Here is a 13,959-nt window from a genome sequence, read left to right on the forward strand (position 1 = left end):
GGAAATGAAACGTCTAAAGGACTGTAACCTTGATCAGTCCTGTTTATTTTTATTGATTTGTTTATTTGTCAGCGACACATGCAGTAAACATTGCTTCCTATGTTATATACTGAGGAGATGCCATAAGAGTTTCTAGTCTTGGCTTATTTGCTACCGCGCTCCTTTTCTTTAAATCTCCAGTGAAAACACAGTTCATGACGACCTCCGAGCTTTCATCCCCCCCAAAAATCCCTTAAAACCTTTTTAAAGTTTTTTATTTTTATTTTTTAAAAAGCAAATATGCAGCCTGTCTAAGTTTGAGGTATGAAAGTATAGATCTGATCTGAGAACTTCAAAGGCCGACGTCTGTCTGTCTGTCTTACAGTGTCTCCAGGTTCGAGGAGAGAACATGGTGATGTGATACTTCAATATTTTACACTCAGACTTGTCAGATAAAGTCACAAACATTCATCTTCAAACATGACAGTTTAATGTTCCAGTGCTGACAGATTCAGGTTAAGGGACTCACGTCTTGAATGGGAAAAGAAATACAGATACAGATAATGTATCATGGATGAATGACTGTCTGTAAAGTGCAGACTGGGTGACCCGCCTTTTAGAATTGAAATAAAGCTTTAGAGATTGAGAAGGACAAAGAAAGGACATGGAGCAGTGAAAAGAACAGCAAACATGGAGACAATGCTGGAGGAAAAAAAAATCATTGAACTTGTTCAGTAACACACACACACACACACACACACAGAAACCCTGGGGGGTTAAATGTCGCTGGAGAATCCTTACAAAGATGAATTGATTTCCTATATGCTTCGGTCAGTGGCTGTGTTGCCCTGAGGGCGCTGTGTGCCGTGCATGTGTATTCATTTTAACCACATACATGTCGGCCTGAAGCTTTATTTGTGTGTGTGTGTGTGTGTGTGTGCATTAGATCTTTTAATCCAGGGTGTGAGATGCGGCGGCACATCGTACATTATTGATTTATTGCTGCGTTTTGCACATGTTGCCCCTCCTGGTGATGGCGTCCCAGGAGGGCTGAGAGCTGGTGGAATGGGAGCGAGAAGTGAGCCTGCGCTGGAGGCTTTAAATATTTCAGAGGGCCATTTTCATTTATATAATGGGAATTATCCAAGTCACTAACTCTAATTAGAGGGAAGGTGTGAAGTTCAGCAGTCGTCCCACCTCCTCTCCCGAACCTCCCACTAATTCAGCCCCCGCTTTATTGGAACGTAATAAAACAAAGCACCCGGATAAAACATTCCCGTCTACATTAGCTTCCAAAGCTGAGCTCGTGGGATTTATAGCTCTGTGATTTACGGAGATGCACGACATGGCCAAAGGCATGTGGACGCAGCTCCTCCCTCTGCAGTTTATTCACCTTTTCTGTAACAACTCAGTTACAGTTCAACGAGTGCAGTGACTCCACTCAGGACACACTAACGTAACAATTAAAAAAATCAAGTAGTTTAATAACTGTTTTATTACCATGGCAACACAAACCTGCACTGACTGAATTGCACGACAACGTTTGTGCTTTTGGTTAAAATGTGAGAAATCCATCTTTTTATAAAGCTTTGGTACTTTTTGATTCGTTCATTGAATTAAAGGAGATTGAATCATTTTAATACATGGTGCTAAAAAGTCAGAGTTTCAAACATTTTGACAGCCTTCACTGATGAATAATGTTTTTCATTAAGTTCCCAATCTTTGGACAAACCAGACTATGATGTGAATCCTTAATCGAGGTCCTATACTCCTTTTCAGAAAGTACTCCGGATAGAGCGAGGACTCTGGGAGTGCTGAATATTAGTGATTGTAGAACATAAAGATTGTTTAATTTAGTTAAGAAATAGAGTATGCAGATATAATATTTAAACCTGGATCAGTTTTGGCTTTGGAAAGGGGGAGCTTTTAAAGGATCTCACTGGACTAAAAGGTTCCTGGTATGTGTGGCTTGAAAACTCAGCGATTAATAAATATAATTCTGTTTTATACATACAGTAAATAATCTAAATTGGGCTCCTTTTTAGAAAGGGTTTTCCAAGTCCAAAGTGGAAGAACTTGACTGACCCGCGCAGAGTCCTGATCTTAACCCCTCGCCTTTCGGATGAACTGGAAAGCTGGCTGCGAGCCAGAGCTCGTCTTCCCACATCATCTGTCCGAGCTCACTAATGCTCTCATGGCTGAATGAGAGACACGTTTTAAAATGTGGCCCGAAAGCAGAAGAAGCGTTTCATGTATTTATTTGTTGAGGATATTTGTCTTAATCAGATGAGACAGGAAATGTTTGGAGGAGGGAGCAGTGGATGACGTGCAGCAAAGGGCCGAGATCGGATTCAAACCCACAGTCGCTGTAATGAGCTTCTGTACATGGAGCGTGCAACATAACCACCAGTCAACCTGTTCCCCCAGATTTTGGATCGTTTGTGAAGAAAATCCAACAACTACAATAACTTTTGTCATACATTTTATTAGTTTACAGACCAAAACATGAAGCAATTTTATTTAAACAAAAAAACAGCACAAAAGTTTAGACTGGGAGGCGTTTTTGGAGCTTTTTCTTATCATTGGCAGAAAACAAGAAAGAAGACAACAATTAGTTGGCAAACAGGTTTTATTCTCTTGCTTCTTGTTTTAAAAATACACCCAGTGTTTGCATTCTCTCTTTGCGATTTTTATCACACTGGGTTTATGCTCCAGTCCAAATCAGCCCACAGATCCCAGGTCCGACTTTTGATTGGATTTTTCTGCCGTGTGTTATTCATACCTTGCTTTGAATTTAAAAAAATACAAGCGTTAAAAATGAGTGCTCGAAATAACCAGTGAACATTTGAATTAAAAAAAATAAAATGTGTGTTTTGGATGAAAAAAGGAAGAACGGAAAAATTATTTGAAGCGGAACAATCTGAGCTGAAAAGAGGGAGGCGGAGTAGTCAAGGACACGTGGATGAAAAGAGGGGATGGAAAAGAGAGAAGAGTTGATGAATGGGGTGAAGAGGAGGAGAGGATGATGAAGGAGAACGTCTAAGGGAAAAGGTAAAGCAGGCAGCATGGCCCTGGTTGCCTTTAAAGCCTCTATTAACCAGCTTAGCCAGCAACAGCTTTTAATTAAGGCTGTCTGAGTCCCTCATACATCAACAGGTGTTCAGTATTGCGTAGGAGGACTCTGCATGTAAACACTAGCCTACTATTTAGCTGTCACTACTTGTTATGAATAACATGAAGGCATGGAGGACGATGGTAAACACAGCCAGCGAAGCGGAGACAGACATGTGTTTTCCCCGGAGCTTCATGGGTGAAGACTTGGAAGAAAAATGTAAAGACAGACCTCCAGGATTCAAGCAGCATACTCGAATAACATCAGCGAAACAAATACGACCATTTCTCTTGAAAGAAAACCTACAACACAAAACACACATATTTGCTTGTAATTGTCGGTGGTGTATACGTTCTGGTCCTCTCATATGGACCCATTCATTTAGAGGGGGGGAGAGATGCTTCTGAGTGTCCAACAAAACGGTGACGTCAGCCAGAAGCAGCTGAAGATGTGTGAAAAGGACTAAAGTTAGAGCCTTGTGTTGTGGTCAGGAGATGAACCGCTTTCCAGGAAGGTGTAAGCCAGAAAAAGACCCTGCAACATCTTTGATGGTTTGTTTTGACATGACAGGAGCTTTACATCACATCCAGTCTGATGCAGGCTCCTGAAATAAACATCAAAGCCTAACCTATAGACGCTCTGTGTAAAGCCATTATTATATAACAAGTGGACGAGAATATTTTATTTATAGTTTTTAGATTTGTGCATAATACAAACTAATACAGGAACAGATGTTAATTCAATCAAACCAACATGACTCACACTTGTACATTAAAAATAAATAAATGCTTCCATAGCTGTAAGTCTCTAATAAGACGACTGTGGGGGCTACAAGTTCAGTTTTTTACATCACTTCAGAGGTTTTTGTAGAGAAGGTCAAGAAGGCGACATCCAGTCTGTCAGAATGAGTCTCCTGGCGATCGTCATCACGAGCGCAGGCGTGAGGGATGACTTTCAGTTAACAGCAAAAGATGGCAAGTCCAGCATCTGGGTTTAAAAAAAAAAAAAAAAAAACGTTTATTAAAGGTCTGTGAAAAGCAGTCAAATATTTTTGGAATCCAGTGAGCTAAAGACGGGTGTGTGAATCAGCGTGTCCTCTGAAGCTTTGCACCTGTCGCACAACAGCGGAGTGGAACGGATGCAACCTGTGTTTACAATCATTAGCATTATTTATTTGGGGCTTCTTGTGCCTTTATTTTGAAAGCCAGAAATCGGGGAGCGACATGCAGGAAAGAAGCCACAGGCTGGATTCAAACCCAGGCCGCCCGCTTGGTGGACTGCAGCCTCGCAGGAGGCCATCAGCGCCTGATGTCTTTTATTTTTTTAGATACATTTTTGGTGTCTGGTGGAGGCTAACAATTTTTGTTTTTGAAATTGAAATAACAAAACGCATAATTATCGTGATTAAAAATGAGTCGGACTCGTTTATTTATCATTTCTCGTTCCAGCATTAAAGTGATTCTCAGTCACAACCAGGTAGAAGTAAGAGCTCATTCAACCCACCGTTGCACAGGATTGTGAATGGAGTTATGTTGTACTTGTTGGCTGATGAGTCAGTGCTGTTTGTGTTCATCGGCTGTGTTATCTTCTTTTTAGAGTCTGCGCTCGCAGGTTGTTAGAATGAGTGAAACATCCTGTGTGTTACAGCCAATCAGCAGCCTCACTTCTGTTTTCACCAGAGCGTTCTAACGGACCCTTTGCTGAAGAAGATTTACATCTGTTGAAGTTCAAACCAACAGCGCTTGAGGTCCAGCTCTATAAACATGAGCTGAAGTGGAAAATCAACTGCTTTCACTCAGTTTGCAAACCTTTCTCTTTTTTTTTGCAGGACGAGTTCAGGATCTCGATAAGGAAAAGAAAAAATGTCCCTGAAACATTCCAACGTGCACTCCTTCATCCTCTCGCACTTTTTAGTTTTTTTTTTGATAAATATTTGAGTTCATAGTTTCAGAGTCTTTCCAAAGTAAGCGTCCTGAACTCAGAATTTATTCCCCAGCCGTGTCGAGAAGTGGTTCAAATACATTCCTGTTGGTGGCCTGAGTTTGATTCTGTATCTTTACAGTACATGTGACACTGCAGTAGTGGGAGTGTTAGACTGAAGGGACTGAGGACCCAGAGCACGCGTTAAAAGGTGCAAGAATGAACACAACACCCCTGAGCAGGGCTGTGAATGTCTGGCCTTATAATGAGTCTCACAGTACAGAGATGAACATCCAATATGTTGTTGTATGCTGCAAGACTGAAAACAGAAAACTGTCCCTTTTGACATCCAGCTTCACATTGACAGCATGTCAGTTACTTACAGAGCATTTTAAACGTATCATGATGCTCATGTGCATCAATGTTTTAGTGCACATCTGGGTTTCACAGCTGAGCTCTGATGAAGTAGCACCAGGAGTACAGAGGTAATATGAATCATAATAAATACAGCTAGATTATTGCTTGCAGAATAAAGCAAGACGTTTAAGTTGATCTGAAATGTGTTTAAAAAAAAAGGGGGGGGGGGGGGGGGGGGGTCAGGAGGGTCAACAGAAAACATTGCGGGACTGAGACTGCGTGCTTTATCTGCTAACTGTCGCTATCAGCTCGGAGACACACTGCTCTCTCTCTCTCTCTCTCTCTCTCTCTCTCTCTCTCTCTGTCTCTGTCTCTGTCTCTCTCTCTGTCTCTGTCTCTGTGTGTCCTCCAGCAGACACACACATGCATGTCTACATTTCTGCAGGCACAAACACACATTCACACTTAAAACAGTCCCCCTTACAGACAATAGTGCGCTGTATTACGGGGCTTTTTCTCAGCGCTCTGCACAAAGGAAATTAGTGTTATTCACCTTTGTGCAGAGCTGCCGTGGCGTGTTTCCAAAGATGCTGTATTTCTCCTTTCACCCACTTCTATTGTGTTGTTTTACTGAGGCACAGTTCTAGTATACAGATTTATTATTCTGCTTTTTACAGATTAAAAATAGATGTTGTGACGTGCTGGTAGAGTTTAATGTTTAAATCTATGATTTAGAGAACAGTGATCCGGTGCTCTTTAATATTTGCAAATGGTGCAGCTTTTCATTCTTTATTTTTGGGGAGTGATGGTGACTTAAAACAAGCGATTTCATAGTAATTAACCATTAAAACAAACCGTCTGTCCTGTGTGTTGCCTTTGTTTCGACCTGCTTGAGTCTTTACTCGAGGGGTCAATACACATGAGGTCATCCTGACTACGGAGAGTTCAATCCCTCCCGAAGATTCCCCTCAAGGCTTTGTAGAAAATTGCATTCAAATCTGCAGCAAGGGCGTTGCTATGGCGACCCTATCAGCCAAACACAGACACCCAGGAAATACAAAGATATGAACACAGAAAAATGCCACATTGTGTTCAAATGGTGAGTCCATGTAAAGCAACCCATAAGGCTGCACTCCCATGCATAAACACAGATGTACATCTCCCTGCGACACACACACACACACACACACACACACACACACACACACCTACACACACACACACACCTACACACACACACACACACACACACACACACACACACACACACACACACACCATATGGTCGTGTTCTCGTCCTTTAAAATCATCCACTGTGCAGAAAGTGTTCATGCAGAGCTGAACGGATGAAGTCAAGCAATAAGTAAAAGACAACCAAACACTTTCTCTCTCCCGTTGGACGTTCGATCTTCACAAGACGGCGTTGAAGAACTCACACAAACTATCGGCAAACATTGACACAAGCAGTATAAATATCCCAAAGTGAGATTCCGTTGACATAGCTGAACTACAGAAACATGATGTCTGAAGGAGCACACACAGGGAAAGGATCAGACGTCCTCTCAAATAATTCAGAATTCAATTATTTCAAATGATTGATCCCGTCATTTGTAGGTTTGACTCAGCGGGAAAAAAATGCAGAACATCTGGGTTTAATTTTTTGTCTTTAAGATGTTTAAATGTATAACTGAGGGCATTGATTGTGTGCGTGTGTGTGTGTGTGTGTGTGTGTGCGTGTGTGTCTGGTACATTTTCCAGGTCAGTTGAGCTGTCTGTGAGTCTAGTTTCCTCACTGAGGGTTTCTTGTGACTGATGTACTCTGGTCACCTCAGGCGTTGTTGTCTGTCTGTCTTTGTCTCTCTTACACGCACACACTCACACTCACACACACACACACACACACACACACACACACACACACACTATCGGTGTTTCCCTGAGGCAGGTCCTGAGTCAAATAAAAGCACCGCCGTTACATCTTCCTCGTCTCCTTTGTTGTTCCCTCTGTCTCTCTCTCTTTCTTCTCCCCTTGGTCTCTCGGAGACGTTCATTTGCTTTCTGCAGCTCGGTTTGCGTACTGCAGTACAGACAGCACAGTGTCCACAGTGTCCAGTGGAAACCAGGCCCAGTAGTAAACTGTTGAGCCCTTTCATAAATCTTTCAGAGTCGCTCCTTCATGTGTTTTTTAAGCTCTTTTCACACATGCATTCTTTGCACTACTGAAACTGTATGTAAGGTTTCAGGCATGCGCCACAGGAGCGGCCATGATGTAAAAAGAACAAAGAGAAAGTAGCAGAGTCTGCTCTATGACACTCAGTGCTACCTGTAGTTCAACAGAATCATAATGAAGCTGCTTCTGACGTGTCACAGATATCACACGGGTTGTTTGTGTGCTGTTTGCGTTCATTCATTCTGCGTTATCACAGAGGAAGACGTTCCTGTCAGACAGGAGGGACAGTGTGGATCTCAGGAGACGACATGTGACGTGTGAAAGATATGATGAAATGATTTCAACGTGTCCAAAATGGTGGAGGAAGCAATTGATTCCAAACCTTGATAACAGTTTTAGCCTTCATATTATCGCACCTGTGACTGGACCTATTTACAGCATAAACGTCCGAGTGGTGATGTGTTAAAATAAACGTCCACTTGCTCGGACATGACTCCTTCCATACACGCAGCTAACCCTGAAATCTCTCTGATTAATTTTAGGTGTTAGTTCTCTTCACACTGTACATCTGCTGGCTTGAAGCTCCATTAAGAAGCTCGTTCCCTTATTATATAGTGATAACATGAAGACATTTCATGTTGTACAGAGTTAAATTGCACATTTGGCAGCAGATTTCAATCATATTTCCACGTCCTCATATTTGGCTCACAAAGTCACAGCTGACTGAATAAAGACTCTAAACTGGCTTTCTTCTGTCTGCAGCTGAGCAGCAGCCCTCTGCACTGCAGTGCTGCCACTGCTCCCAGTGGCAGTAAAACACTTAACTATTTTACCATCATGAATAATTCAATATTATGCGCCTGTATTTGAGCTTAGCTTTTTTCTTTTCTTCTGCACTGTACACAATCAAACATAGTCAACGTGGAGTGCAGTGAGAGCAGAGTCAAACATGTGCAACAAATACATGAAAAGGAGAGAACAACGTCAAACTTTTGAGAAGAGAAGAGGGAGGGAGGGATGTAGAGAAGAGAAGATGTCATTTTAAACAATTGGAAAAAGATTCCTCATAATTAAAAGTGCCTGGAAAAAAGAGGTAAATCTAAGTGGAAATAAGAAATTAAAAAAATACTCATGAAGTTCAGAAAAATCCTTTGAGAGTAAGTTGAAGTTTCCGAAGTAGCAGCAGATGAGGTTCATATGAATAAATTGCCATTTTCACATCTTGCAGTAGTTGTGAATGTGTTATTTTATCCACTTGTCAAGTCATCTTTTTTTATTTCTCATCTGTTTCAAGAACCGTCCCTTTATTTGTTGTTTTTAATACCCATTTGGGCATCATTAAGTGGCATGCCAAAGAGGGAATCATCCCTTCGCCGAACTGTTGCAGTCGTTCTTTTTATCGTCGAGTGCAGAGCGACCCTGAAGAACCAGGAGAAATGTTTATTACAGCAATTCTTTTCTACTTCCTGATGGCTCTCTGTGGATCTTCACAGGTCTGCGTGGCCCTCTTTCTTTCCTCTCATCCCTCAGATAAAGTATACAGTTTATTCTCCAATTAAAAATGCATGTGTGGGGACTTAATTATAGATAACGTCTGGTTAAGGAAATGCTGCTGGAACTCCTCAGTGGAGTTTTCCTCCTTCAGAGTGAAGTGAAAGCAGCTTCTCTCTCTGCAGCTTCCTGGCAGAAGGATGAGCAGCAGTCGCCTTACAAGGAGACTGACAGTCACACCGTGTGTGTGTGTGTGTGTGTGTGTGTGTGTGTGTGCGTGTGTGTGTGGGTTCGTAATGTGTCAGGAATATTTATAGACGTCTGATGGGAGGACACACACAGCTGACACAGGCAGTCCTGCCAACAGAGGATTAACTCAACTCTACATTCAACTTAAATACTTGAATATTTTATTTTATTGAAGTACAAATAGACCCAGAAAATTCCTCTTATATGTAAATGTACTTGGCAATAAAAAACGAGTGTGATTCTAACCTCAACTCAACTTTCACTTTATTCGTCCCCGGAGGGCGATTTATTGTGCGGCAAGTCAAAACAAGACAGTAAAAAGACAAAAGGACAACAAAAGCAACACAGTGACGATGCAAGAGGCACCGAACAGAGGTTAATACAGACTGTGGGTCCTCTGCTGCTCATTCTGGACACACAAAAATAACAAACCTAAAAACGTTTTTTCTTGAACTTTTCCATGACAACATCATAAGATCAATTTTATTATGTCATTTTAGAAAATGTGAACTTTATGATTGTCTCCACTTGTTATGTACAGAAGCATAAACAATGCTTTGCACCCAATTAGTACCTTTTACTTGTAAATATAATTGTTCTCAAGAGCTCATTCTGTGGTTCTAGTTCTCTGTTCCAGTTTTGAGGTATTCCCAACAATCATTTGAACAGATTTTCTCTGTGATAGCTCAGAGAGGGAATCATCATTCTGCAGCTGTCTGCCTTGCGTGTGTGCGTGAGTTCAGTCTCATGTGTGCGTGCCACATACTGAACTTTAAAGATCTGCTTTCATTTTTATCTTATTGAGAAAAAAAAACAAAAAAACAGATTCAGTAAATATTCTCATGGCTCAGCTTTGAAACTAGATGAATCTCCGGATCACTCATAGTCGTGCAAAGATCATTTATACTGATCTTGAGGCACAAGTCTGTCTACGTCATGCAATATGTTGAGAAATGGTTTCAGGGTCATGTGAAAGAAGAGGACTTTTTGGGATAATAAGGATGTTTTCTTTGTAGCCAGAGGGGCAAAAACAGTATTTTTTTTTTTTACATTTCCCAAAATGCTTGAAACTGAAGTTTTAGTTAATTTATCTATTTAATTATATTCCACACAAATAGATTCATAACGAGGAGCATGGTGTGAGATTAAACACGACCAGGAGGATAAAAGATTTTTCATTTAAATACGTTTGTTGTTATTGCACAAAGTGGGGACTATATGACCATAGTGTAATATGTACTGGGATTTTTGTTCTTTACTGGTCTGATCATTTCATTTAATCGTCTTCTTTTTATTTCTGCAGATCAATGTGCGCGTCACTACGATGGACGCAGAGCTGGAGTTTGCCATCCAGCCCAACACGACAGGCAAACAGCTCTTCGACCAGGTGAGACACACACACACACACACACACACACACATTCATGTTTTTGTGCATTACGAGGACTTTGACTTGTTAATAGATTGCGAGGGTCGATAATTATTAGCAGCTAACTGATACAAAATGACTTCCTGAAGGAAGTCATTTTTGGTTTTGAACATGTTGACATTTAAAAACGCTTAAATTCTAAAAAGCTTAACATTCAAATGAATGCTGAAAGTCGGTTTGTGCACCAGTGGGTGAGTGCCTGGCTGAGAGTCAGTACTGGTTCCATTAAAAAAAAAAAACAACAACAACAAAGTGCTCTTTGTGTGCAGCCAGAGCTTTTAGAAGACAGTGGATGTAAGTGTTGGGTGGACGGTGTGTGTCTGTGTGTGAGTGTGAGTCTGTGGAAGTAAAAGGGCAGCTTTCAGCATTGTTTCATGTCGGCCTCTCAGGGCTTGTCGAGGGCTGCGGTGACATGAAGAGAGGAAGACAGATGAAAGAGAGGATCTTTGTGTTCTGTCTTTTTTTTTTTGTTGGCTGTTTGTTGAACTTTGTGGTCGATTTTTATTGCGCAACATAAAACCCCCAAAGTCGTATTAAAAGCTGTACGAGACATGTTTATGTTGTCGTTACATGTGTCTTCTCTCTCTAACTGTAAACACTGGTGTTCATCTCGTACTTTCATGTATTTTTTCCTCCTGTTATGATTTAAAATGGCAGCGACAGCGACGGTACAGTGACATATTATATTTCAAGCTCAAACTCAAATAAATGTTTCCAACTTGACTTTATTGTTTCTATACTTTAAAATTGGATATGCACAAACTTGGACAAGAAGGAAGAAGAATAATATGTTTGTGGCTCAGTGGTTGAGTCGGTCGTCTCTCAACTTGAAGGTCAAGGGTTCGATCCCTAGCTCCTGCAGCCACATGTCCAATGTGTCCTTGGGCAAGACATCTAACCCCGACTTGTTCACACAGCAGCTTCTTTCTTAAATCACAGTGTACACATCACTTTTCTAATGTCCTCATTATAATATAACTTCCTGATGTTCGAGTTAATCCACCAATGAACAAGCGCTTTGCAACAGCAGAGAAGTAAGACTTCTTATTGAAGAGGTAGAAACTGCAAGCAGAGCCAGACTGGTTGATGCTCAGTCATCTGCTTTGACCGACGGGTCGGATTTTATCTTTAAGCATTATTCATCCTTTTTCTTTGGACTTCTGGTCACAGTGTAGAAGCTATTTAAAGAGGTCAGCCGTGCTTCTGGGAACTAGAATGAAGTGACGGAAGTTGGAAAGAGAGTGAGCTGGCAGGTGTAGAAGTCATGTTAGACCTCAGTGGTGTCTCACTCTGTGAAGTTTCATGTGTCCGTCATCTGCCGAGAATAGATGATGATAAAGTCGATGTACCTTCCTGAGCACACAGTTCTGCTTTATTAAAACTACCGGAGGTGAAATACACAAACAACTCGGGCAGTTTTTAGACCTGGAGTTGTTGCAGATAGGTTTCAACACTTTTACTGAACATAATACCAGCGCTACATGATGCACAGAAGAACCACATACTGTTAGCAATAGGGTTCGACCAATATGGCATTATTGGGGCCGATACAGGAAGAGAAGATAGATTTCTTATTGTAACGCAATGATAATCAAATGAAAAGCTTTTGGAGTGGTAAATACATCTAGTGATGTCAGTGCATATCTGCAATTTAAATTAGCCAATACGTTAGGATCGAGATTATCGGCTGGCCGATTAAAAGTCAAAAAGTCAAAGTCATCTTTATTATCAATTTTTCTGGTCATACGGAAAATTAAAAAACAACTTTTTTTCTCTGAGTCATGGTGTAAACTACCAGTAGAAAGATTTTAAAAAGTAATTCAGATTTACAAAACATGTCAAGATACTGTGCAAGTTGTGCATTTTGAATCAGTCGGTCTCTACTTAGCAACATTTGTTTCTCTCTGTTTGACTTTAACACTGATCTGTGTTGAAGGTTCAACACAGGAAGTCACAGTTTGGGCAGTAAACTGTGAGCTTCATGATAATGAGCCGTGCCAGAGGCGGCCTGTTTCCCTTTTTTGAAAAGGTGCAGATTGATATGAATGAAGAGAGGGCTCCATTGATAAATTAAAAAAAAAAAAAAAAAAGGTTGTCGAGCTAAAAACCACCAGCCACATGTACACACATTCACACACACACGTACAGACAAAGAGAAAGACACGAGGCCTTTTCATCAAACTAACCCCGACAGCAGCGTCGAACGAGAGCGCTTTGATGCTCTAAAACCACAAACGCTTTAAAAACTGTCGACATGAACGAGTGTTTTCATCTCATATCAAAGAGCGGAGTCCCTTTCTGTTTTCCAGCAGGTCCTTTTTATGTCACCCGACTTTCCTCCCGTCGCTTATTATTCCCTCTCTTTCATCCCGGTGTTCCCAAATCATTGATGCCCTTTCTGAGGCTTTCTCTGCTCGCAGTATTCCCAAACTTTAATGGGCGCCATGCGTGTTTGTGTGGATTTCTAAGTGTGTTTGTTTGTGTGGTCACGGAGCCAACAGGGTTTTTAGATGGATAATTCAGTATTTGTCTTTTGTTATGTGTTTACAGCAGGACTTCTGTTAAACACAGAGGTTTTTTCAAGTGTGACTTTGTGTGTCTGAGCGTGGGAGAGAGTTAATTATGTGATGGTAAGCGCCATCATATTGACTGTGTAAATCACATTAGGGTCTGAGTAAGTGTCCACATCCCCCCAGGGACACACACACACACACACTCTCTCTCTCTCTCTCTCTCTCTCTCTCTCTTTCTCTTTCTCTTTCTCTTCTCTCTCTCTCTCTCTCTCTCTCTCTCTCTCTCTCTCTCTCTCTCTCTCTCTCTCTCTCTCTCTCTCTCTCTCTCTCTCTCTCTCTCTCTCTCTCTCTCTCTCTCTCTCTCTCTCTTACTGAATGAAAAAAAGAGAGGACAAAAAAAGGTCTGGAAATGATTTAGCACCATGAAACTGTGACTTTGCAGTGTCCCCCCCCCACCCCCCCTCCGGTGGATGGGAACTTCAGTCTCTGTCGACTTGTGCAAATATAAAGACAACAACATGGCAACTTCAGTTAATTATACCCAAGTCTGATCTTATGTAGCCTGGAGGAAGTAGACAGCTGTGTCATCATATTTTCATGAGAAGAAAATAGACTGAGGAAAAATACTTTCCCTTCTGTTTTTGGAGTTTCTCTACATTTATTTCCAGTCATTTTCTCTCTGCAGAGCTTTTAATTTATGAGCGAGTGAAGATGCAATGAATGGCCTAATGTGCTGCAC

At 41.3% G+C, this 13,959-nt stretch overlaps 1 protein-coding gene across 1 annotated transcript in view; it reads left to right on the plus strand.

Annotated features, from left to right (window-relative positions):
• The window catches only part of LOC306832231 (radixin-like), a 36,209-nt gene that overhangs the window by 13,923 nt on the left and 8,327 nt on the right, over positions 1 to 13,959 (plus strand). The window contains 1 exon segment of the mRNA XM_079356737.1: positions 10,582 to 10,665. Coding sequence (XP_079212863.1) covers positions 10,582 to 10,665 — 84 coding nt within the window.

This window comes from Symphodus melops (genome assembly GCF_947650265.1).
Source record: "Symphodus melops genome assembly, chromosome: 12".
Lineage (NCBI taxonomy): Eukaryota > Metazoa > Chordata > Actinopteri > Labriformes > Labridae > Symphodus > Symphodus melops.